The sequence below is a fragment of the Staurois parvus genome, unplaced genomic scaffold (assembly GCF_062004578.1).
Source record: "Staurois parvus isolate SC_StPar_1 unplaced genomic scaffold, SC_StPar_1.0 ptg000011l, whole genome shotgun sequence".
Classification (NCBI taxonomy): domain Eukaryota; kingdom Metazoa; phylum Chordata; class Amphibia; order Anura; family Ranidae; genus Staurois; species Staurois parvus.
In genome coordinates, this window is record NW_028317807.1 from 6,749,267 (window position 1) to 6,774,903 (window position 25,637).

Below are 25,637 nucleotides of genomic sequence, written 5' to 3' on the forward strand. Positions count from 1 at the left end.
CCAGGGTTCAGGGAGATATCCCCAGACATCAGGAGAGGAAGGAGGGTAAGGAAAGTAAGATGGGAGTGGGATGTATAGGAGTGCACATGCCTTCCTGTTCTGGTGTTTTGGTCAGCAGGTGATTTAAGTATTAGCAAGAGGTGATGAGAGCAGTAGTAGGGAGATGGTAGAAGTGAGGGTGATATGTATAAGCTTGTCAGGAACCTTCTCCTACCGTTGTTACTTTCCCTAACAAGCAGGGTCTTTTTCCCTACACTAGCCACACACCAGAAGCTTGCCAAAGCCCTGGGGCAGGGACTTAAATAAACACTGTTGACCCAAGATGGCCACCAAGGGTCACATGGGTGCAGTGTACCCAGGAAACCCAGGACTTGCTCTCCAAGCTAAGATGCCACTCAGTCCACTGAGCACCACCTGCACTGGAGAAAGCAAACTGCACCTGCCTACACACACAGATGACAATAAAAGCTAGATAGAGGGTCTATCCCTTCCCACTTAAAACTAACAAAAAAGGTTTTGCCTAGAGATGCGCTTTGGTACAAAACATGATTATGAAACGTTATACCATAACAGATCAGCATGGCTCCAAGCCTACAGTATCAGTCTCCCAGGTTTACACTCTGTATTGACTTCTCCTTCTAGCTAGTAGTGACGGTAGTAGTAAAGTTGAGCAAAGTCCCTGAGTAGCAAGGTGGACAAAGCTCTTCAGAAAACTAGCCAGTGTTCCCTTGGCTGGACCCTTTGCAGACTCTAGCATATCAGAGGGGCATTAACAGCAACACTCTATGAGATCCTTCAGCATGTTTGTACTCACAAGGCCCAAAAGAACAGCCGGTAGACTTTTTTCCTTGATACCAGACCAGATCCTTGATAAATACCCCCTCAGTCAGCTTTTCTAAAGAACCAGGGTCACTCTCTGTCTTACTTCAGGCCCTCAAGTTGCCCACCTAAAGCTGCATGGCAGTCGATGCCTGGGAAGACAGAGTGCCCTCCCCGAGCTGGAACTCTCCTCACCAGGACTGACCCAGGGCTCAGTATGCCGAAAGAATAAATACCCTCTCCCAGCATCCTTCAGGGCCACACTCCCTGGTATTGGCTGGAGCAGCATTAACATTCATGCTGTGTTCTGCATAGTTTTCACCTACACATCTAGAACCTTCTTTGAATACAGAGGAAGACAGAGGCAGAACTGGCAGCACTGAACATACTGAGCAGGCTATACAAGTAGATTGCAGTTTCTGTGTTTGCAGTGAAGCAACTACATTTTCCTATTACTAACAGCTCTCCTGTTAAGTAGTGAGCCTAGAAACTATACCTTACTAATCCTAGCACCTACCTTGGAGGGTGTTACACCTTCATTTCAATCATTCTATTCTACTTGTCAGGATGTTTTTTTTTAAAGACTTAAATGATATATAAACCATCACCTTATAAAACAACCCATTCCATTTAAAATAAAAATGAAAGGTAAAACATTTATGTATACATATAAAAAAACATTATAAATTCTTTTATTCCCCCTTTTTTTAAAATTAGTGATCATAGAGAGGTGAGGGTGGAGAAACAGCGGGGCACTGGCTTTCCCAGTGAATGGCTGTGTGTGTGTGGGGGGGGGGGGTGTCAGGACGAGTCTGGTCTGGTCTTTGGAGGAGAGCAGACTGAGTTCCCAGCATAGCTAGAGAACTGACCACACTGTGCTATAATGCCTAATGTGGTCCTTTTTGTTTTATAGAAAAGCAGGAGGGACTGGCAGGAACACCAGTGATTTCACACAAAGGAAACAATACAAAGAGAACAGGATACTTTTTCATACAAGTACATGGTACAGCAGACATATCAGGAATATGAAATGTTAGGTTTACAAATTCTTTAGTGTGGATTCACATATGTGTGGTGCAAATTGAAGCTCAGTTTTCACAGCTAATTGACAAACTAGTTGTTCAGCATTTCAGGACAGGTTTACATTCACAACTGAATCACATGTGCGATTCAGAAGCATTCCTATAAAAGTCAATGGGTCTGAATTTGCACCTGAGCCGGACCGTACTGCTCAGAAAACTGTCAGGACTCTTTCAATTTGCACTGAATCCGCACTCCGGCTGCACCAGATATATGTGAACAGGCCCAATAGACTTCAAAGTTCTTTCACATGTCATGAGATTGGATGCAGTTCAAGACGCATCCAATTCACATATGTGTGAACCAGCTCTTAAGCTAGCGGCTAAAATCAATACGTTAGTCCATCCACACCAAACAGCATGAATGGAGGAATCTGCACTACCAGCCATTGTATTCAAGCAACTACAACACCAAGGGCAGCTTGAATGCCCAAACAATGACTGCAGCTGATAGGATGACATCCAGCAACGTTGTGTGCCATTCAGGAGATTTCACGTTACTTCCTGTCATGGATAGACAATATAAAGTGCAAGGAAATCTCCCCAAAGACAGGGTGAATCAGCTCATAGACAGTTGTCACTAGTAAATAGGGCACCCATTTAACAATTTGGCCTTGTTCACATGGATGTAGTATAGCGCACACCTTTGTAAGGGCTGTGTTTGCCCACATGGGGATGTGCAGGAGATAGCCCTGGTTCACACTAACGTGACTTTGAAAGTTGCATGACTTTCACCTCAACCTTCCTGTAGGACTTCCCTATGACCTGGTGCTACTTTAAAGTGACTTCAAAGCGATTTTAAAGCAATGTTAAGGCAACGTTGCTGTTTTGCTACATTGGTTGTGGCCAATCATAGCAATACAAAGTGTGACACCATTTTTTTTCACGGATTTCCTGTTCCTTTTTAGTTTCTTGTTTACTGTGCCTGTATGGCGCTTAGCAGTCATGCTTTCTGCACGTTATGTCATGGCATCAGTCATATGAAGAAGAGAAGGAGTAGGAACTGGATCCATCCAGTTATCGTCAATAGGGAATACAGTGAAAAGGAGGGAGGTGCATTGTAGTGCTAAGCCAATAGAAGTCACAATGGGTCAAAATTGAGTCGAAATTCACAATGGGTGCGCTTATTGTAGCTGCTTACACACCATATTATACAGTATACCCTGAATATGGAAATTTTAAAGATATAGTGCTACAATGCAACTCCTTCCTTTTCTCACGAACCACAATAACCCGCATTTGAGAATGATGTGTAAAGTGACATCAAATGGTAAAACGTTTTTTAAATGTACTACAATACACCTCCCTCATTTACAATATTGTAGTAATGAGTGTTGTGTATATATATATATATATATATATATATATAAATATATAAATAATTTTCTTTTCTTTTTTTTTTACACATTTGCAGGTTGATTGGAGTTACATAATACATGCACTTTATGATATTGTTTGCATATTACATGCACTTTAAAATATTGTAAAGAAGAGAGGCGTACAAATTATTTTCATAGGATTTAACACTTAATGTCAATTTACAGCATTTACAAATGCAGGTTATTGTGGTACAAGATGGGAGGGAAAGGTGGGAAAAGATGGGAGGTGGATTGTAGAGCTATACCTATAAAATGTTGCTTTTTGTCATTGTATATTCCCTATATATAATAATAATATATATAATAAGGTGTGTGAGCAGCCACATTAATTGCACCCATTGTGCATTTTGACTCAATTTTGCCGCATTGTGACTTTTATAGATGTAGTGCTACAATGCACCTCCCTCCTTTTCAAATGTGCCACTATAACCCACAACGGGTAATGCTATAAAAGGGATATTAAATGTGAAAAACTTGTTAAAAAATGCACTACAATACACCTCTCTCCTTTACAATATTGTAGTAAGGAGTGTTTTATTTACAGTTGCAAGAAAACCATGTTGCCATGGTTTAATTGCACATAACATGTAAACATTCATAGTGCAGGGAGGAAAAAGTATGTGAACCTTTGGACTTAATAACTGGTTGACCCTCCTTTGGCAGCAATAACTTCAATCAAACGTTTCCTGTAGTTGCAGATCAGACCTGCACAACGATCTGGAGTAATTTTGGACCACTCCTCTTCACAAAACTGTTTCAGTGTAGCAATATTCTTGGGATGTCTGGTGTGAATCGCTCTCTTAAGGTCATGCCACAGCATTTCAATCGGGTTGAGGTCAGGACTCTGACTGGGCCACTCCAGAAGGCATATTCTGTGCTGTTGCAGCCATTGTTTTGTTGAATTACTTGTATGCTTTGGGTCATTGTCCTGTTGCATCATGCATCCTCTGCGAAGCTTCAGTTGGCGGACAGATGGTCGTACGTTTTCCTGCAAAATGTCTTGATAAACTCTGGAATTCATTTTCCCATCAATGACAACAATCCGTCCAGGCCCTGAGGCAGCAAAGCAACCCCAAACCATGATGCTCCCTCCGCCATGTTTTACAGTGGGGATGAGGTTTTGATGTTGGTGTGCTGTGCCTTTTTTTCTCCACACATAGTGTTGTGTGTTCTTCCCAAACAACTCAATCTTGGTTTCATCTGTCCACAGTATATTTTGCCAGTAGTGCTGTGGAACATCCAGGTGCTCTTTTGTAAACTTCAAACGTGCTGCAATATTCTTTTTGGACAGCAATGGCTTCCTCCGTGGTGTCCTCCCATGTACTCCTTTTTTGTTTAATGTTTTCCTTATTGTAGATGTGTCAACAAAAATGTTAGCATGTGCCAGAGATTTCTGTAGGCCTTTAGCTGACACTCTGGGATTCTTCTTTACCTCATGCAGCATTCTGCGCTGTGCTCTTGCAGTCATTTTTACAGGACGACCACGCCTAGGGAGAGTAGCAACAGTGCTAAACTTTCTCCATTTGTAGACAGTCTGTCTTACTGTGGACACATGAACATCAAGGCTTTTAGAGATACTTTTGTAACCCTTTCCAGCTTCATGCAAGTCAACAATTCTTGATCGTAGGTCTTCTGAGAGCTCTTTTCTGCGAGGCATGGTTCACATCAGACAGTGCTTCTTGAAACCAGTAAACCCAAAACAGGTGTGTGTTTTTTAAGGGCAGGACAGCTGTCAGCAACACATCCAATATCATCACACTGATTGGAGTCAAGGTTGGCTCACTTCTGGCTCCAATTAGCTCTGGGAAAAGTCATTAAGCTAGGGCCTCACATATTTTTTCCTCCCTGCACTGTGAATGTTTACATGTTATGTGCAATTAAACCATGGCAACATCTAATGTTTGTGTAGTATTATGTTCAGCAGACTGTGTTCTTCTATTGTTGTGACTTAGATGACGTTCAGAGCACATTTTATGCCCAATTCATGCAAAACTCCACTTAATCCCAAAGGGTTCACATACTTTTTCTTGCAACTGTATAACACATCTGCACATTGATTGGAGATACATAATATATGAACTTTATTATTCGTTGCATAACACATGCACTTTAAAATATTGTAAAGGAGGGAGGTGTATTGTGGTATGATTTTTTTTTCACAGGTTTTAACATTTGATGTCACTTTACAGGATTGCTAATCAGGCAGGCCCTTACACTACATAGTTGAAGGCAAAACTAAACGAGATTGCACAGAAGGTGTACAAGAAAATTGTACACTGCTCAAACAAATTAAAGGAAAGTTTTTTAATCAGAGTATAGCATCAAGTCAATTAAACTCCTTGGATATTGATCTGGTCAGTTAAGTAGCTGGGGGAGTTATTAATCAGTTTCAGCTACTTTGGTGTTAATTAAATTAACAACAGATGCTCTATATGGGCAACAATGAGATGACCCCCAAAACAGTAATGGGTTTACAGGTGGAGGCCACTGACAATTTTTTGCCTACTCATCTTTTCTGACAATTTTCACTAGTTTTGCATTTGGCTTGGGTCAGTGTCACTACTGGTAGCATGAGCGTTACCTGGTCCCTACAGAGGTTGCACAGGCTGTCCAACTCCTCTAGGATGACACATCAATACGTGCCATTGCCAGAAGGTTTGCCTTGTCTCCAAGCACAGTCTCATGAGCATGGAGGAGATTCCAGGAGACAGGCAGTTACTTTGGAAGATCTAGACAGGGCAGTAGAAGGTTCTTAACCCATCAGCAGGACCGGTATCTTCTCCATTGTGCAAAAAGGAACAGGATGGGCACTGCCAGAGCCCTACAAAATGATCTCCAGCAGGCCACTGGTGTGAATGTCTCTGACCAAACAATCAGAAAAAGACTTCATGAAGGTGGCCTGAGGGCCAAACGTCCTCTAGTGGGCCCTGTGCTCGCTGCCTAGCACCATAGAACACAATTGGCATTTTCTGTGGAACACCAGAAATGGCAGGTACTCCACTGGCACCCTGTGCTTTTCACAGATGAGAGCAGGTTCACCCTGAGCACATGTGACAGACGTGAAAGGGTCTGGAGAAGCCGTGGAGAACGTTATGTAACATCATTCAGCATGACCGTTTTGGTGGTGGGTCAGTGATGGTCTGGGGAGGCATATCCATGCAGAGACGTACAGACCTCTACAGGCTAGAAAATGGCATCCTGACTGCCATTAGGTATCGGGATGAAATCCTTGGACCTATTGTCGGACCCTACGCTGGTGCAGTGGGTCCTGGGCTCCTCCTGGTGCGTGACAATGCCCGGCCTCATATGGCAAGAGTATGCAGGCAGTTCCTGGAGGTTGAAGAAATTAATATCATTGAATGGCCCCCATGCTCTCCTGACCTAAATCCAATAGAACACCTCTGGGATATCATGTTTCGGTCCATCCGACACCACCAGGTTGCACCTCAGACTGTCCAGGAGCTCAGTGATGCCCTGGTCCAGATCTGGGAGGAAATCCCCCAGCACAACGTCCATTGTTTAGGAGCATGCCCCGACATTGTCAGGCATGTATACAAGCACGTGGGGGCCATACAAACTACTGAGTTCCATTTTTAGTTGATGCAATGAAATTTTAGGAAAATGGACTAGCCTGCTGCATCATTTTTTCACTTTGATTTTCGGGGTGTCTTTGAATTCAGTCCTCTGTAGGTTGACAATTTTCATTTCAAACGATGGGCCATCCTTACATTCTTAACACATTACCCAGTCCATATCAGTATAGATCTCTAGCATGATATTTTTCCCCATTGAGATCTGATGTGTTTTCAAAGTGTTCCTTTCATTTTATTGAGCAGTGTATAATATATGGTCAGACTTATACACAAGGCTGGTGAGAAAAGTTCCACTGCGTACAGTTTTTCTGTGGAAACACTACAGTCTCACAAGACAGATAAAATCATAACAATAAGGGGTTGCTGATGAGAAATTCTGGCTGCAGAGAGCAGAGTCCTTCAGCAGCACAATTTCTGATAAGGGGAGCAGCTTGCCAGTGCACACTACAGCATAAAAAGGAATGTCAGTGAAATATAGAGTTTAAAAAAAGGCTCAGAAATGGCTGAATTGTGCTTATAAAGACACTGTGCAACTCACGGGTGAGTTTTCATTGTAGCCTATGGAAGTCGTACTGCACAAGAATTGCCCAAAAGTAGTGCAAGAAGTATTTTTTTTGTCGCAGTCCTGGCAAAAAAAATCCTGGCAATTAAGAAAGCACCCATTAAAATATATGCGTTTTCACCTGACCTGCGATTTTACATGTCACCTGAATGTCTCAGGTCGCTGGAAAAATCACTCTACCATGAACCAGGGTTTACTGTGCATCTCCATGCAGGCAGCCTCATTCATGTCAATTGGAGTGCAGCAGCTGCACAGACAGAGCTGCTGCTTCCAATTTGACAGCCATGCAGGTGCATTGCGCTCAACGTACGCTGTCTGTTAACCCGAACGCAAACAGCTGTCAAATTGGAAGCAGTGGTTGTATTTGAGGATCCCCTGTGCCCCAATTGACATGAATGGGACTACCTGCACGGGGATGTGTGCAGGGCCGGTACAAGGGGCAGCTGCCCTGAGCACTGTAGTATCATGGGAGGTGGGGGCACCACAAGGACATGGGGGGGAGGGGATTTTTGTTGGTAGGGAGATTTTGGTGGGTGTCAGGGGGTTAGAATTGTTCTAGGAGTGGAAGTTTTGGGAGGTGTGCTAGGAGTGTTGATTTGGGGGGATTTGTGTTGGGAGGGGGAAGGGGTAAGACGATTTCTGCTAGGAGGGGAGGATTTGGGGAGGTTGTGCTAGAAAAGATTATATGCTATAGGAAGGGGTGGGAGATTTGTGCTAGGAGGGGACATTTTTGGGAGGGGATCTGTGCTAGTAGGAATGATTGGGGGGTATTTGTGCTAGGAGGGGAATTTTTTTGGGGGGGATTTCGGACCAAGAGGGGGATTTGGAGAGGGGGGGGGGGGACTTCTGCTTGGAGGGAAAATTTGAGGGGTAGAGTATTTGTGTTAGGAGGGGGAATTTTTTTTGGGGGGGGCAGAGGTATTTGTGCTAGAGTCATATGGGAGAGAGGATTTGAGCCAGGAGGGGGGGTTTCAGCAAGGGGGAAGATTTGTACTGGGGGGATTTTTGTTTAAGGGGCAAGAATGCATATTAGAGCTCGATAATTTTTTTTTGGGGGGGGGGGAGGTGATTTTTGCTGACACATAATGCACATACATCTTGGGGGGGGGGGGTCGAAATTTGGCATTTTTACCCTGAGTTCAAGGTGACTTTCTCCTGGCCATGGATGTGTGAACACCTGTGCATCCCCATGTAGACTAACATGGCTTTCGTATTGCCATGCTATATACTACACTAAAGTGAATGAGGTCTTACCTTCACCTCCTATTCCGGTGACAACTTTCAATAGCACTAACAATGGTCAACAGGGCCAGTGGAAGAATCTCCCCAGAGAGGACACAGACAACAAAATCTTGAAATAGGGGAATTAATAAATTAAATTAATGTAATATATAATTTACCTGTTTTAGATTTTGTTTTTAGAACAAGGAGGCTTATCCGAATAAATACTACGTGATTTTTTTTTGTCTATTTCTTATTTGTATCACATTGAAGATCCACTTGTATTCTCCCCTTTTCATCAACAAAATTCTGATAAAGGTTCATACCTATCACTCTTTCCAAAAGTGTAAAAGGTTTGGGGTCTAGATACACTATAAAAGGAGAACATTAGAGGTGCCATGAAGCTCTTATTGCTATTTTTGGCAAATTTGAATGCTAAAATTGTTATGGTTTGTAAGATGAAATGTTCTGCGGGATAAATAAACCTATTTGTAACTTTAAGATGTGAGTCCATCCACAATGCAGAGCCTAGGCCATCTAATTTTTTTTTTGCCTCCAATAAAGCAAATTGAGCCAAGATTTCAATACATTTGATAGTGACATTTTTTTCCATTGACATACATATGTAGAATATACTTATACGACAAGGTTTCCTGATTCATTTTCCCATGAGTGGTGTTGAGTCATGTTCCTGGTTGCTGGGCTTCGATCATTGGTGGTGGGAGCACCAGTGATACTTGTGCAGAGCGGTAACCATGCTACAAGCTGTGGAAGGTGGCGTTAGCCTATAAAGGCATTGTACACTTTCAATAGTTTTTGTTGTTTTAACTAATGTAGTGTAGTTATAGCCCCAGTGTTGTTTGTTTGCCTTACTTTGGAATGATGGACCCACATGTTCTGGCTGCAGTTTTATAGTAACACACAGATCCATAACTCCGCTCAAGACTGGCCTCTCTTGTATATGGACAACCTGGGTGTTGGCCATAATAGTCCATCTCCACTCTCCATTGAAAATATAAAAGAATATCAGTTGCACTCCACTTAGCTACTCTTACAGTGTTTCTTAATAACCGACTGCATACAGCAATATCCCCATCCAAGAACCAACCTTCCTTGACGTGTTTCATCACCCCTGGCATGCTCATAAGAATATGGAAAGTCCCAGCTAAGCCTAACCGGGGGGGCTTACAAGCTAAGTCCTGGAAGAGAACCAGGAGGAAGTTGGAGGGAGGAGGGGTGTCCAGCTGTGGTATGAGCCTGCATTTCCCTCATTGAGAAGAGCCTGGTGGATATCGGAAGGAGGCAACCGATAATCCTGTGGCTGTGTGAGTAAAATTATCCAAGTGCTGGGAAGTCAGTAACTGTGTGTAGCTTTTGGTCTCTGGGAGAAGACATAGTCGCTGTGAGCTTAGTGGCTCTGTGGGACATTTTTGCAAAAGTTCTGCTAGATAGATAAGGTCCTCAAGTCCTAAGTCCTTAAGTTCATTAGTTCATCAGTTGTGGGAAGTCCCATGCTCCCTTCACCCCACCCAAGTTCAAAACACACCTGGGCTGTTCCTTCAAACCAGTGAAAGAGTGAGGGAGATGCCTGTGTGCCTGGCTGTGTGTGCTCTAACTGGGGGAATGGATCTAACATCACCAGAGGCTATTTAGGTGGTGTGCTACATATATCTTGCACTGAAAAGAAGCTGGTGATTTACATTTTTGCAGATATGCTGGTAAGTTCTACATTCTCTTTATGTTATGAACCATAATTGTATTTTATTGTTGTGAATGTTAGTCCTGATCAGGGGGGGACTGACCATTTGGAAACTCGGGCACTGCCCGAGGGCCCTGGGTCAGATGCCCCTGAGATGCCCCTGGTACCTTTTTCATAGGCTTTTTTGAGTTTGGGCAAGGACACAGGGGCCCCATGATCCCCTATTGCCTGGGGGCCCCATGAGTTGTCAGTCTGCCCCTGGTCCTGATACTGATTTTTACATACAGTACCTATGAAAATATTGCTTTTTAATTTGAGTGTGTAAAGGCAAAATGATTTAAAAATGCTGGACAATGTCAAACCCATAGACTCTTCCTGGGCTCTTGTTTGCAGTGATTGAGTCAATTGTATTATTTTATGAAAGTCGTATTAGTGAAGGCATAATGGGCAGCACTGCAGATTAATTAAAATTTACAACATTTTTTCACAGTTAAAGCCTGGAAATGAGTCAAAATCTGCAATCTAAGCTGCTAAAGATTTCTGATGCCCTTGAGAAACAGGAAGTGAAAGACATGGTATTTTGCAGCGACAATTTAACGACTTCACAAAAACAAAGGATAGAGGATGATGGAAAAAAGCTCTTTACCTATCTGAGGAAACTGTATCTGGTGTCAGAGAGAGACTTATCATTTCTAAAAGAGATTCTCTGCAAAATAAGGAGAATTGACATCCTAGTAGACCACTTGTCAGTGACTCAGAAGGAACTAGAAGCACTTGAAAAGTCTTCAAGGCACATTTCCCCCTACAGGTGAGACAAACCTGCAGTCTTCTTGGTATCCTTTAATATGGAAACAGTATTGCATAGCTGTTCATGTTGTTTTCAAATTATTTTAGAGTACAATGAAATAAAATTCAATGGGGAAATTGACACCACTCAACCGACCCCAGGAGTCAAAAGTATGGGATAGACCCCCATACATCTGACTCCTGGGGTCGGTTGAGTGGTGTCCATTTCCCCATTGAATTTGCTAATGCTAGAATCACTTTTGGACACCTGCCCCCTCTTTTCATCTGCTGGTGCGGTGACTCCTTTTCCCATCTCCAGCTTGAAACGGTGCTGTAAGATATTTCTGTTAGTGAAATAAAATTGATACTGCTTTGGTAGATTTGATAACAATATTGTAAGAAAAGGCTAACTCCTCTATTAAACCTAGTGTACCTCCTCCAATATTTATTTTTATTATTTATTGCAGTTACTTAAATAGCGCCATCAATTTATGCAGCACTTTACATATATATTGTACATTCACATCAGTCCCTAACCTTCAAGGGGCGTACAATCCAGGGTCCCTAACTCACATTCATACATACACATACTAGGGCCAATTTAGACAGGAGCCAATTAACCTACCAGCATGTCTTTGGAGTGTGGGAGGAAACCAGAGTACCAGGAGGAAACCCACGTAGGCACAGGGAGAATATGCAAACTCCAGGCAAGGTGGTGCTGTGGCTGGGATTCGAACCAACGACCCTAGTACTGCCAGGCAGAAGTGCTAACCATTTAGCCACTGTGCTGCCCAATGCCAAAGTACAGTGGCGCCAACATAAATTATGTATGTGCAATCTGAGTTAAATATAACAAAGTGCTATAAAGTAATAAAAAAATTATTTATTTATTTATATATATATATATATATATATATATATATATATATATATATGTGAGCTGATGGGTTAGTGGCTGCTCTTAGGCCATCTGCTGGGCTGCTCCCTCCTTACTGCACAGATAGTCATCGCTCAATGAGGTCCTAAGCTTTTCTCCTTTCCAGCTCCTGCAACTGTAGGTAAGCCCCTTCCCATCTGGGCCCCCTCCCACAATCCTGCTCTCCAGCCTCTTACTTCCTCTCCATCTTCCCAAACTCTCCTGCTGCTGAGCAGGCTCTGTCCTATTTGAATGCTGCCCTGGCCCCATGCCAAGCCTCCTGCTTGGGTATTGGCCAAGGTCCTCCAAGTGTGTAGGCAATCCCCTCCTCATCCCTGCACACTGCTTCTAGAATCTTCTCCAAGATTCTAGAGCAGGGGGAGGTATCAGGGAACTGGGCTACAGACGTTCTCAGCTCTGGTCCGAAAGTGACCTCCCTCTATCACCACAGGCTCATATTCCGCCTCTGCCTAACAATTGAGCAAAAGCTCCCCCTAGCTATCTGGAAGAATGCTATATACAAAACAAATGAAAGTCCAATTTTTCACAGTGTTTGAGAAATATCTGTCCTTCTTGTTAGCTATAAATGTTGTGCACCACACCACATGCTCAGTGTCAACAACTCCCCGTAGGACACACACACACATACACACCAGAATTTAATGTCTCTCATTATCCTGATAGGCACAACACACTTTCTCTTCAATTACTCCACTTCAACACAAGGGCTCTCTAGCTCAGCTTATTTAAAGCAGATACATTTCATAAAAAAGAAGAAGAAAGGAACTCCAATAGTGCAGTAATGTTAAAAAACACCATTTATTTCTCCATTAAAACTACTCACAAGCATACAATCTTTAATACATTAAACATGACCACAAAGCTGCTATAGTCTCTGAATACAGTAGGTCAGGTTGACAATATTGGTGTCTCCGCTTCGGGGACTTGGCTGTAGGCAACCAGAAGTGACAAAACACATGGGACCGGACGTGACGTTCCGAAAGTGATGGAGGTTCTGTCAGGTAAGACGCCGATATTGTCAGCCAGACTAACAGTATCTGGACACTGTAGCAGCTACTAGCACATTAGGAAATACTTACCTTAAAATGAAGCCCTCTAGCGGCTCGCTGTCTCCACTCACAGGGCTCCCATCTTCACCCGGTTTCCCTTGCGGGTTTGCGGGCTCTGTCCGTCTGGCTAACCAAGTCACGATGCTGTCCCACCTGCGCGGCACACAGCTCTGAAGGAATGGCACAGGTATGCAGGGCTGAAGTTGTTGAGCATTGGGTGGTGGTGCACAATAATTTATTTGGAACTAACTATTCTTAAAAACGTTCCCTCCCCCCCCCCCCCCACTCCTACATATCCTGCATACCCTATATAAAAATGATCTGTGCACATATCTATTATTTAATCTGGTCCAGTCACATGATCCTGCAGCTTGGGTTGCTGCAGAGGAGGGGAGGGAGCACTCCCTTACACAGGAGAGCCAGTGCTGCTTAATCATGTGACAAGATTAAAAAAAGTAAGTATATGGATCTTTTTATTCATAGTAATAATACATAAGAGGAGAGGGATAGGGAAAAAAAGTTTGAGTTAGGCTATGTAACACCCTCCTCTAATTAGGCTGCTGGGCCAAATTTAATTTTTTGGCTTCACTGCAGTCAGCAGAAGAGTAATTGATTGTTTTTTTCTGGTCAGAGTTTCCAGGCTGAGTGTTTAATTTTTCCTACTTGCTTATGGAAGAAGCTTCCAGGATATAGGGCAGGGAGAGTTAAATGGCCAGCATGAATATTTATCATGCTTCAGCCAACCCCTGAAAGGAGACATCCATAAGGTGGCTGAGGTTGTAATTAATTTTTGGGAGGCTTTTTCAGAGTGTTCTTTCCTGTCCAGGGAGGTTTCCAGTTCACCTGGGGCTGCTGCCTCTGGAAGATAGCTTGTATAGTGCCCTCCTAGTTAGTTAGTCCTGATTGATAGACAGGATTGATGAGTAGTGTAGCAATTGTGCACACAGAGAAGGACGCAGTCATCCATCTTGCTAAGGATCCTCTGGGCGGCACAGTGGCTTAGTAGTTAGCACTTCCGTCTGGCAGTACTCGGGTCGGTGGTTCAAATCCCAGCCATGGCACCACCTGCCTGGAGTTTGCATGTTCTCCCTGTGCCTGTGTGGGTTTACTCCGATTTCCTCCCACACTCCAAAGACATGCAGGTAGGTTAATTGGATCCTGTCTAAATTGTCCATAGTATGTGTATGTATGAATGTAGTTAGGGACTTTAGATTGTACACCCCTTGAGGGTTAGGGACTGATGTGAATGTACAATATAGATGTAAAGTGCTGCGTAAATTGATGGTGCTATATAAGTACCTGAAATAAATAAATAAATAATCTTATATCTCTCTCCCTCCAATCCCCCCTCTCTGTTGAGTGACACATGGTCCCTGTGTCTGAGTTCAGAAGTGCACAGGCAATCAGGCACAGCGGGACAGCTTCATGGTTATAAATCCCAAATTAGCTGGTGCCCGGGTGTCTGTTAGCTTCTCAATCTGAGAGAATTGTAAAACCATAAAGCAGCCCTTCACTGGGCTTCAAAGACATTCCAGCTAGCTGTAAAACAGACCTCACATTTAAAACCCACTTTTCCATATAATTTTATATCTTAAGGTAGGAAATAATTACATAAAAATTAAGCGTATATTCAGATAACTCAGTTTAATGCGAGTAGTCTGATATCTTAAAGCAGTAAATATACGAGCGCTGGGTGACACATAAAACAACAAACAAGATCAGCGGCCAGCAAAATGAGAGGGAATACCTCAAATCCTCCAATGGTGTATAAAATAATCAATAAAATGCAGCGCTAAAGAGTGCAAAATAGAAATGACGTAGATAAATAGATAAATAAAAGTCTTATAAAGTGCAATGTGACAATTGTAGTTCATTAGATGGCTGTTGGATTATCGTGACTTCTGTGGCTTGTAAAAGATGAGTATACAATGCACTAACCAGATAGCACAAAGTTTTGTGCGTTGTAGTAAATAAGACCTACTCCAAGGTACTCTGAAAGCAGGAACTCTGCAGACAGGTAAAGTTGTCAGGTGGAGTTGAGTCACCAGATGTCATCAGACCAAGGCAGATTTCCTCATTCCAGTATGGTGTATGATCATCATATTGGATACATCATGTAGTACGGATTTCAGCCACCGGGGGGATTATACACTTAAGTGTAAGTCGCCTACCATGGTGCACTTTAAAGGAGGGGGGGGCTCACAATTGCCAAAAAATGAGCCCAGAGAAAGAGAAAAACTCCAATAGTGTAGTATTTATTAGACAAGTGGAGTTACAATTGTAAGCAAAAAGTTAAAAAACGGACACTTACATCCAGAGATATTTAGAACGGTATAATAGGTCAGTACTCCACGTACAGGGGGGTCTCACTGACGGGTTTCGTGTATATACACATCCTCAGAGTCTGATATCTTACATCCCTAGTGGAAGTCTACAGGAGAGCAGAAAGCCATATAATTCTAGCTGGAATAGTAACATATGGCTTGTTTGATATATAGAGGTTCAGCAGATGATTCTGCATATTGATCTACCCGTGGATAGAATGTTACATGTACCTAGGGAAGGTTATTGCCCTAGTATAACTTGTGAGGGATTTTGGTTCTAGCCTGAGTCCCCCGCCTACAACACCACTCCCCAAATGAGGCGATTGGTTCGCTGCTTTAAGGAGACACCCTGCTGAGTTCCTAGAAAAAGGCTGGTATGCTTGGAGCAGTAAGTTGAAGAAATCTCCCTTGTAACATCGGAACCAACTTGGGAGAATGGCACCCTTTTACTCTGAAACTTTATCTGCTTAACCCAGGACTTTTGGCAAGTACTCTACCTCTCTAAATTTCTTTCTGTTATCTCCCTGTTGTGGTATTGCTCTCTGTATTTATATATATATATATTGGCTACATCTTTTTCTTTAAATATTGTTATTGCACCCTTTTGACCTTTTTAGTAATAAATCCTATTATCTGAAAAGTGTTGAACTGTTTCTAAAGCTCTTTAATGCAAACTAAGAATCCCTGTCACTGAAGAGCGCTACTGTGTGTTGTAAACCTCTATATACCTCTGCCTGCGGTAACAGTGGTATACAGACGATCATTCAAACATCATAGTGTTATTGCTAATATTGGCGAGTTTCCTCCTTTTCTCTACAAAAATGTGGTGGTGGCAGTGTGAAGGGTTAATTGCGTAATTAACCTGACCCAGTAACAATCGCTCTCAGGCTGCAGGTACATTGATTGTGGTCCATTAGTTTGAAAATCTTTGTGCAGGGTGCAGCTGAGCGTGGCATTGTTACGCACTTGACAGCGCGGTTTTACATTGGCTAGTCCTTCGGTCACGAGTTGGTGAGAAGGGCTGGGGGTCTGACGCCGCGATCGTCACAAGTAGCAGCCTAGGTGTGATAGTCAGAGGGTCAAATTGTGGTCAGGAGCTGAGTGGCTCTGCAGGCCAGCCCCTGTGGAATTTCCCACTGCTCTAGAGCTGTGGAGGAAGGCCTAGAAGCAATGGGTGGATCTGAGGAGTGGCTGATTGCACTCTTGAGAGATCCTGGCCAGTCCCCAACAAGAGGTCTGGAAAGGGAATAACTTGTGAGCCACATATAATAAACTGTAAAATTTTGGTTCGCCAGCACTAAATCAGATTCTCATTGTTATGTGCATAATTATAAATGATTTTAAAATAGATGCCGCGCTCCTGTAGTAGATGAACAGAATAATTATTTATCTATATCACGGGTTGTGGTGGTGGTTAATTAAATCAAACCAAATTACCATCCACTTGGTGTGTTATATTTGTAATTAAATTATAATAATGTATGAAATAATGAAAATGAATATATCAAAAAGATATTTTTGCATAAATTGATATGGACCAAAAAAATGTTTATAGAATAAAAATAAAAAAATTAAAAATATAAAAGTGAAGTAAAGAATATGAACAAATCAAATATTAAAACTTGTGTATATATAAGAGTCCACAGTTTGCTGGGTATGTTCACATCATCGCTGTATAAATCTCTGCTGCAACTATGATATTCTTATGCGCTCACCTTCCTGTAAGCCCATTCTAGGCAAGCAGAGCTTTTTAGATCCAATAAGGTGATGGTTTGATGTTCTATGATTAGATCCTTCAGGAAGAGATGAATGGTGAGACTCCCCTCTGTTCTCCTGTGATGATCTCTGTGGTGTAGATGATTACCCTGCAGGTTTCTCCTCCATTGTTATAGCAAGAAAAGAAAAGTAATATAGTGCCTTATCTTTGTATAACAGGTTTATTATGTATCCCTTTGTTATATGCACTCACATTGTGTACATGTAAACAACGCCTTATACATGCAAACAGCCCGATGAGTGAAACAAGCCTCCTGGTGTGTATCTTTCTCACTCAAACTATACTCACCATTCAGAAGTGGGTGTGCAGTGACTTCAGAGCCCCTCCCCTACGCGTGTCACCACAGGGTCACATGGCTTCCTAAGGGGGATGTGATAGCTATCACAGGAGAACAGAGGGAAGTCTCACCATTCATCTCTTCCTGCAGGATCTAATCATAGACATCAAACCATCACCTTATTGGATCTAAAAAGCTCGGCTTGCCTAGAATGGGCTTACAGGAAGGTGAGCGCATAAGAATATCATAGTTGCAGCAGAGATTTATACAGCAATGTGAACATACCCAGCAAACTTTGGACTCTTATATAAATACAAGTTTTAATATAGATAAATAATTATTCTGTTCATCTACTACAGAAGCGCGGCATCTATTTTAAAATCAGGTCTGGAAAGGGGCCAGGACACCCTTAAAATTGTTGAGTTTGCTCAGCAGCAGGTGATTTCGGGTGGAAGACAGTAAGGAAGATGTGAGGCTGCGAGGAGGCCCAGCGGGATGGGGCGTACTTGCGGGCCTGGAGCTGGAAAGGAAGAAAGCTCAGAGCTTCACTAGCCCCCAGAGTGAAGACCACCTATACTGCAGGGAAGGAGCGGCCTAGCTGATAGGCTTGGCAGCAGCCACCAACCCAGCAGCGGTACAAGAGAGAATCTGAATAAGTACCCCTGCACCTCCTGGGCAGATAGGGGAAGGAGCACTCTAGTGGAAAACCAGATTCGCCACCTGCCAATGGCTGTCCATCCCTTAAATTGACAGGACCGGATCCCTTGTTCAGAGATACCTCCAGATTTCTGGGTGAAGAGGAGGAGTTCATCTAGGGTTTAGGGCGGTACATTAGGAGATGCTGGCAAGCTCTCCACCAGAGACTGTGTTGCACTGAAGGCTTCTGAATAGTTTCAGGAAGTTGTCCTCAGTTTCCTTGGTCATCCTGTATACCCCTAACCCTATCCCAGTTCAAATCCTCTAAATGAAAAAGCCAAAACCCATATGTCCCTCAGGAAGTTATGGACACAATTGAGGAGTCCAGAGCCCAATGGGAAGAGGACTTATCGGGTACCATATGCATGTCCCCAGATACATACGGGCCCGTTTTCAAGATATCAAAAAGAAATCGAGCGAAGGTCGGACTATTTACAGGGACTAGGTGGTAGCTGTTAAGGTTGGCCTGAAGTTACTCTGTGGCCACCCGAAAACCTGATGGCACTATGGTGAGACTGCCGAGCCCTTGGAAGTACAACTAGAACTAACACAGGATCCCAGTCTAGTAGGCTTTTGTGTCATTTATATTGTGGACTTTGCCGGACTCTACCCTAATGCCCAGATGTGCTAGTCTGGGATTAATTTGCAAGGAGACTGCTCAGTCCCTACTACCTTCTTAGGAGGGGCTCCTCAAATTATTTAATTTAGGCGATGTACTAAGTTTCCTTGATGTCTTCTTTTCCTACTGTTTGCAGGTCACCTAAGACGGCTGTCTTTCCTGCTGGGAGTAAGGAAGACCTTTATTTCTGACTCTGAATGCAAGTTCGTGTGAAGATGCATGTTGCCTGGCTGTGCAGGACTATAGGGGGACCCAAATATCTAGCGACTCCTAAGGGAGTAGTGCTACACTAGTGAGACGAAAATTGAAGTCTGGGCATCAACAGGTGCTGGTCTGAGGGCCTGGAGAAGATTGCTAAAGGATTTAGGTGTCCTTTTATGAAACTGAGATCAGCGGCGATCCTGAGGATCATTGCTGAACTCAGATCATTAGTGGTTTAAGAATCAGAGATGATCAACGGAGAACATGTTCTCTGCTGATCATCTCTGTACACAGATAATCTGTCACTGACAGAAACAGAAAATGGCCAGTGTATGAAGGAGCAATGTCAGCTCGTCACTGGTGATCTCTGTGAAAATTCTCCCTCCCAGATTTTCCAGCCCAGAGTTAGAGAATCGGGGAGAGAAGAGTGAATCCTGGGAGAACTGAGGAGGAAGGAGGAAGATTATTGACTTCCTTCTTCCTCAGTGCCCCCCAGACTGTGGAAAAACTCCCCCTGGCCTTTACAATCCCCGATGGGGTACAGCAAGTTATAAATATGTGTGTGTGTACAGTGTAGGGGTCAATAAAACAGTTGGAAGAATTTATTGCAGAACCTAACCAGAATAATAAAAACATCCTTCTCACGTATAAAGTGGATTCATATCAGTTTGAGTTCTCAAATTTTAAAGAGGATAATGACTTGAGACCGCTGTTCAAGGAGCTGTCTGCCACCCAACATCCATAGGTAGCTCCTCAGAGAGACAAAAGATCTTTCTCCTGACCAGGACTTTAGGAAGACGTCCTCTAGCAAATAAGTGTGTTATGATCCGCCCGGCGGTGTCTCTAGCAGCCCACAGTGCGAAGTTCCTCAGGGCGCGGGGTCTAAGTCCCAATCTGCTATTCACCAGGGCCCCTGATGGTGGGGATAGACTTGGCGCAGACTGAGACCAGGTCGCGACCCCTGAGTACATCCGGCAGTGGTAGAGAGCACCGTCAGGGGTGTGCGAGAAACGGAGTCTGATGTGAAGAGGCTGGCAGACTTACTGACAGGGAGCGATGCGTGCGGGATGGATGGATTGTCTGGGTAGCGTGAGGCGTAGTCAGGCAGGCCAGGTCAGCAATGTGCGGGCAGCGAGGTACCAGAGGAGTAAGCAGAGAATGGTCGGAGTCACAAGCCAGGTTCAGTAATTAGCGGGCAGCGCGGTACAAGGATCAGGCAGAAGGATGGTCAGGCAAGCCAGGGGTTAATCAGGAGAAGTCAGTAGGGTCAGGTACAATGCAGAGGTCGGCAACGGAATAATCACAGGATCAGGAATCAGGAACAGAGCAGATAAGACCAAACGGCAATTTTGACATACCTCTGTTCTGTTTAAATAGCCCGCCTTGCGCTGTCATTGGTGCCAGGCACGTGTCCGCGATCGTGAGTGCGCATGCGAGGCCATCGCCGCAGCCACGCTCGTCCAGGTCCCGTCGCCCGCCGGCTAGAGCGTGTCAGTGTTCTGCGCATGCGCCGCCCGGCGCGATGCTGCAGAACACTCGCGCCCTGACAAAGTGTCCGTTTATTATGCAGCAGTAAATGACCCCTTCAGACGAAGTCCGGAAGTGACGAAACGCGTTAGGGGACGTGACGTCAAGACGCACGCACGGAAACCGGAAGTGCCACCACGGCCATTTTAACTGCTGGAAAACGTGGTTTCTATGCCCATTGATTGCAGGGCTGGTTCTGTTTGCTACAAAGAGCTGATATTGAAAAACCCCAATGTAAGTTATTTAATAAATGTATCCCTATACTCAGAATTCTATTATATGAGTCTCCTTTGCTTTATGAGGAATATGGAGGATGGGCTCCTGAAGTGAAGGAAAACTTGGAAGCAATGCTGTTACCAGGGATATCGGATAAGCTTATGAATACTACCAGAGGGTAATGGTATTTAATATCACTACTTTGAATGTTCACGGAGTGTTCACTGTATGAATTGAAGTGGTCACTGAGTGTTCACCATATGTATTGAAGTGCTCACTTTAAAATTGGATTTTAGCTCACATTTTTCAGTGGATGATATATAAATTTTGTATATCTACATTTATTTAATTTTTTTTTTCCTTGCATAATCACTAGTAATCACAGTTGTAGTGGTTTGGATTTTTGCACGGATTTATTTTTTACACTTTCACTGTAATTTGTTATTTGAAAGATAAAGCACTATATGAGTATTCTTTTTTTCGAAGTATCACAAGGATTATAATAGGATTAGAATCCTTCCTACTGGACTTATTTATATTTGTTTTGGTGGACTTTTGATTTGGACTTTAATTGGACAATTGTATTCATTTTATATGTACTTACTTTTGGGAATATTTGGTTAGATAATATTCAGAATATTCACATGGTATGGTGAAAGAAAGGTTATATTATATTAGTAAATGACCACTGCTCAGTTCTCTGGCATTCTCAGAGGAGACAGTTCTCCACTGAATGCCTGTTCATGAAGCGTTGTGGATCGCTTCTCCAAAAGAGGAGTGAGGTACTGAGCTGTCTCCTCTGAAAGCTGAAAGGAAGCAGTGGTAATTTACCACTTCTTGGTAAACTGTGTGTTTGGCTGATCTCTTACTGTAAGCTTGCAAGATTACAGTAAGAGGAGCCGTTTTCTAAAGTTCAAAGCTTTTGTAGATTGCTTCACTGCAAAGCTTTTCCCAAATTAAATTTATATAATTTTTTTACTCTCTTTTGGTGGTATTTGATCACCACCATAGCCACATCACTGGATACTGAAAATTGTAAAAAAAAACAAACAATATTTTCTACTTTCTGTTATAAAACATATCAAATAAAATAAAATTTCTACATAAATTGAGGCATGAAAACATGGTACGAGTGTCTGTAGTAAGTCCAATAGTCTGTGTAGGTACGTAGCCAATGCTCTACGAGGAATGAGCCAGGAGACAGAGGCAGCCGAGAGTGGGCAGATGCAGCAGACTCAGAGCTGCAGGTAGCAGATTGGCAGGTGCTTGGCTGGCTGGTGACAGGGTGCAGGTGCTTGAGCAAGTGGGCAAGAACTAGGTGAGAGCGTACTGGTCAGGAGGCAGACTGGATGAGCAAGATGCAGGTTCCGGCACACCATGTTGGCAGTAGACAGTCAGATCAGGCATAAATGACAGGCAGAAGAATAGTCAGGACACAGGCCAAGGTCAGAAATGGTAAAGCAGATTAGGCAAAGACAGGAGGCAAGAGCAGATTCTGGTTCTTTTAGGTGAAATTCTCCTCCATCAATGCTCCCCCACCAATGCTGCAATAATTTCTGGTGTGGTGGTGTTTAATAGAACTGTGGGTGATGTCAAAGGGGATCAAGTGTGTCCAACTATGCCCACTGTTTCTGCCCATATCTTTCATTTATAGAAGCTGGTACAAGAGCTTCTATGAATGAAATGGTATGTGTGAATGGAGGATAGGTGGATAACTGAAATGTCTGCCCTTTCCATTCATATATTGTGTATTTGAAGTTGAAGGCAGGTTACTGTGGGTGTGGGGACAACATATAAAGGATAACTGTACAAAAATTTTACACGGAGCAGTTGTAAATTGACTGTTTTTGACTGCTTTATTTTCCACAAGGTAAATGTAAGGAAAAAGAGACAGAGATCTGTATGTTAAAGATAATTAAATTGAAAATGTTTGAAAAAATTTTCAGGATGTAATAAATATAAGGCATTGCATTTTCTTTTTGAATCTTACAGGTCACTGCTATATGAAATTGCACAAGCGCTAGATTCAGAAGATGTGGCGAAAGTGATATTTTACCTGTATGATCAAAAAGCCATATTTAAAAATGAAGTAAGACACTATTATTAAAAATTTGTACCATTTTATGATGTTCTTGAGCATACAATTTGAATTGTGATGCTGACCCCCCCCTTCCCAACATAGTAGAAATAAAAAACAAATATTAGGCCACACTCCATTTATGTCATTTTGCAAAAGCTTTTATAATCAAACACTTGTCTTGAGTGTCCTGAGTGCTGTATTTCTTAGAATGTAGACACTAGTCTAAAGATTATCATCTATAGCTTCAAGTATATTAGAGGTCCCTTTAAGTGATTCAATCATTCTAATGCGGAAAGTCTATATAGATGGATTGATTGGACAATTCTTTCTTTAACTAGGAGGAAGAGTGATTTTGGCATGCATTTTATATTTTAGATGGTTTGTATCTGTCATTTGTCAGGAGCCCAAAACTCTCTAATAATGTTTTGTTAAAATGACATAAAATAAAGTTTAAATACAAAGCATCTCAACTTAGAAGAGACACTGCTGCTCGGACTAAGATGGTAGCATATGATATCAGTGTGTTAAACTCTACCATATACGTTTCGTCTAATAGAACGTTTTCAGGGGCTAACGACACTGGCTCCGTAACTCCGTAGTCCTCATATCACTCTCATAGACTATCCCACTAACCGTGAGCTGTAAGATCTATTATCATCTGATCTTTCCAGATGCAGATGAATTTATTAAATACATTGTGTCATAAAAGTGCACACACTTCCCAATAGTGTACACAATCCCATCTATCAATTCAACCAAAAAAAATATAAATAACAAAACTGTCTTAAGAAGTGTGATATAAGGTTATCCTTTCCTATCATATGCATTTACCAGATACTGTATATTTCATGTCCACATACTGTACCTACATAATACTATCATAAGAAATAGCAAACATGCATTATTACAATATCCATACACTACGAATTTTATTTTTATAAAAAATATAGTGCCAATATAAGTGTATAAAATGTGCCCTAACTAATTGTACCATCTACAATTTTATATCTTATGTACTTTTTAAATAATCCCTTTTAAAATTTATGCTCAGAGATCAAACATGCATTCAACTAAATAAATAAATGTTAAATAAATGCAGGTATCATTTTATTGCATCACATAGCACAATGTGTTATTGCTTTTTTTTACAAAAAAAAAGAACAAAGTATACATTGTGATTTGCATCACCTTTCACTGCTCCTACACAGAGCACATCAGTGGGCTCAGCATGGTACTGATATGATCCAGTCCTGAAAGATGCTCCTTACCTACTTTAAAATGTTTGCTGGCCTTACAAAGGAACATGTTGGAGTTCCAATGAAAAAATGTACAAATCTAAAAAAAAATGTTCTAGTTTCCCACATCTGTAGAACACATGACTGGGTTATGGGTAATACATTAAAAATACACTTTAATCCTGTGCAATCAGTTCTTCTGAAAAGGTATCTGATAGAGATGAGTAAATTAATGTGTCCTACCATTTAAGGCATATGGGACAGATGACGTGTTCTGTGAAGATCCATACACCCCCCCCCCCCCTCTACCCCCTGACTCTTACAGACCTCTTACCACATCAGTCCCATTCTGTAAAAGGTTGAATGTCCTTGCCTCCGTGCTCACTGACACCAGAGTGGCATTTTACAGTTGGTTTAAAGGACCATATTTCAGATTTATTTCATAGGAGAAGTTGGGGGGGGGGGTTAAAAATAAAATCCATCAGGTTATGAATATCTGACTCTGTCAAATTGAATACAAGACTGGATTTGCTGGATTGCAAACAACCTTTTCAGTTTTAGAGAAATTTCTAATTTCTAGCACCTATTTCATACTGTATCATCCAGCATACCTTAAAGTAGGGCACCATTTGCAAACTAAGCTAAAAACTTTGCATAATTAATACTCATGTCTACATTTAAAATAATTTGGTCCTGTTTCATATTTTTATTGCTAAGGCATCTATATTGGACGTGCTTATTCAAATGGAAAAGGATAAATACTTGAGTGAACGTAACTTGGGAAAACTAAAAGAAACTTTAGCTGAAATTGGTCGAGAGGACCTCCGCGAGAAAGTTGCATCATATGAAGGTACTTGTAATTTAATTACATTTCCCAATGTTTTTATTAAGAAGTTAATAACTTATATGACTAGGCATTGGGAAAAGATTTTTAATACTGTATATATTTACAATCCAGTAGTTTACAAAGGGCCAACAGCCTTCAGTGGAAATTATAAGCACATGTGAGTATTATGTTAGTTGTTTTAGCTAGCATTAGATAGTACCATTCAACTGAACATGTGAAAGACTTGAGGAGGTGTGAAAATTTATTAAACCAACCTGTTCTAACTATGTAATCCAACCTTTTCAGTGACAGAAATGCAGTGTTTTGTAACAAACATTGCATCAAGTCCAGTAATACACTGAAGCAGAAGCTTGTACATCTAAAAGACCCAACACAAACACATAAGCTCCCAGGATCAGGGCCCTCCTATCCCTCTTGTATTGAACTGTATTGTTGCTGTATTGTCTCCCGTTATATTGTAAAGCGCAGAGCAAACTGTTGGCGCTATATAAATCCTGTATAATAATAAATCCTGTATAATAATAAGCAAATATAAGCATTTTAACAACTCTACCCTAGCGATTTGTCAACAATTCACATATTTAGCCATGTAAATTGAAGGACTGACACCTGTTGTAGACTCTGGCACCAAGGGATTGGTTTATGTATACAGAGCAAGGTAGTTCCGTAAACTTTCACACCTCCTGTCCTGCTATTGGACAATCAACATCTGCC

General features: G+C 42.2%; 1 protein-coding gene across 3 annotated transcripts in view; it reads left to right on the forward strand.

The window, feature by feature from the left end:
* Positions 1-25,637, forward strand: part of LOC149473736 (caspase-3-like) — a 94,577-nt gene that overhangs the window by 45,795 nt on the left and 23,145 nt on the right. For all 3 annotated transcript variants that reach the window (XM_089670347.1, XM_089670342.1, XM_089670341.1), the window contains exons 2-4: positions 10,843-11,160; positions 22,754-22,850; positions 24,794-24,926. In XM_089670347.1, the coding sequence (XP_089526473.1) occupies positions 10,856-11,160; positions 22,754-22,850; positions 24,794-24,926 (535 nt within the window). In that variant the 5' untranslated portion in view covers positions 10,843-10,855. The remainder of the gene's footprint in view (positions 1-10,842; positions 11,161-22,753; positions 22,851-24,793; positions 24,927-25,637) is intronic.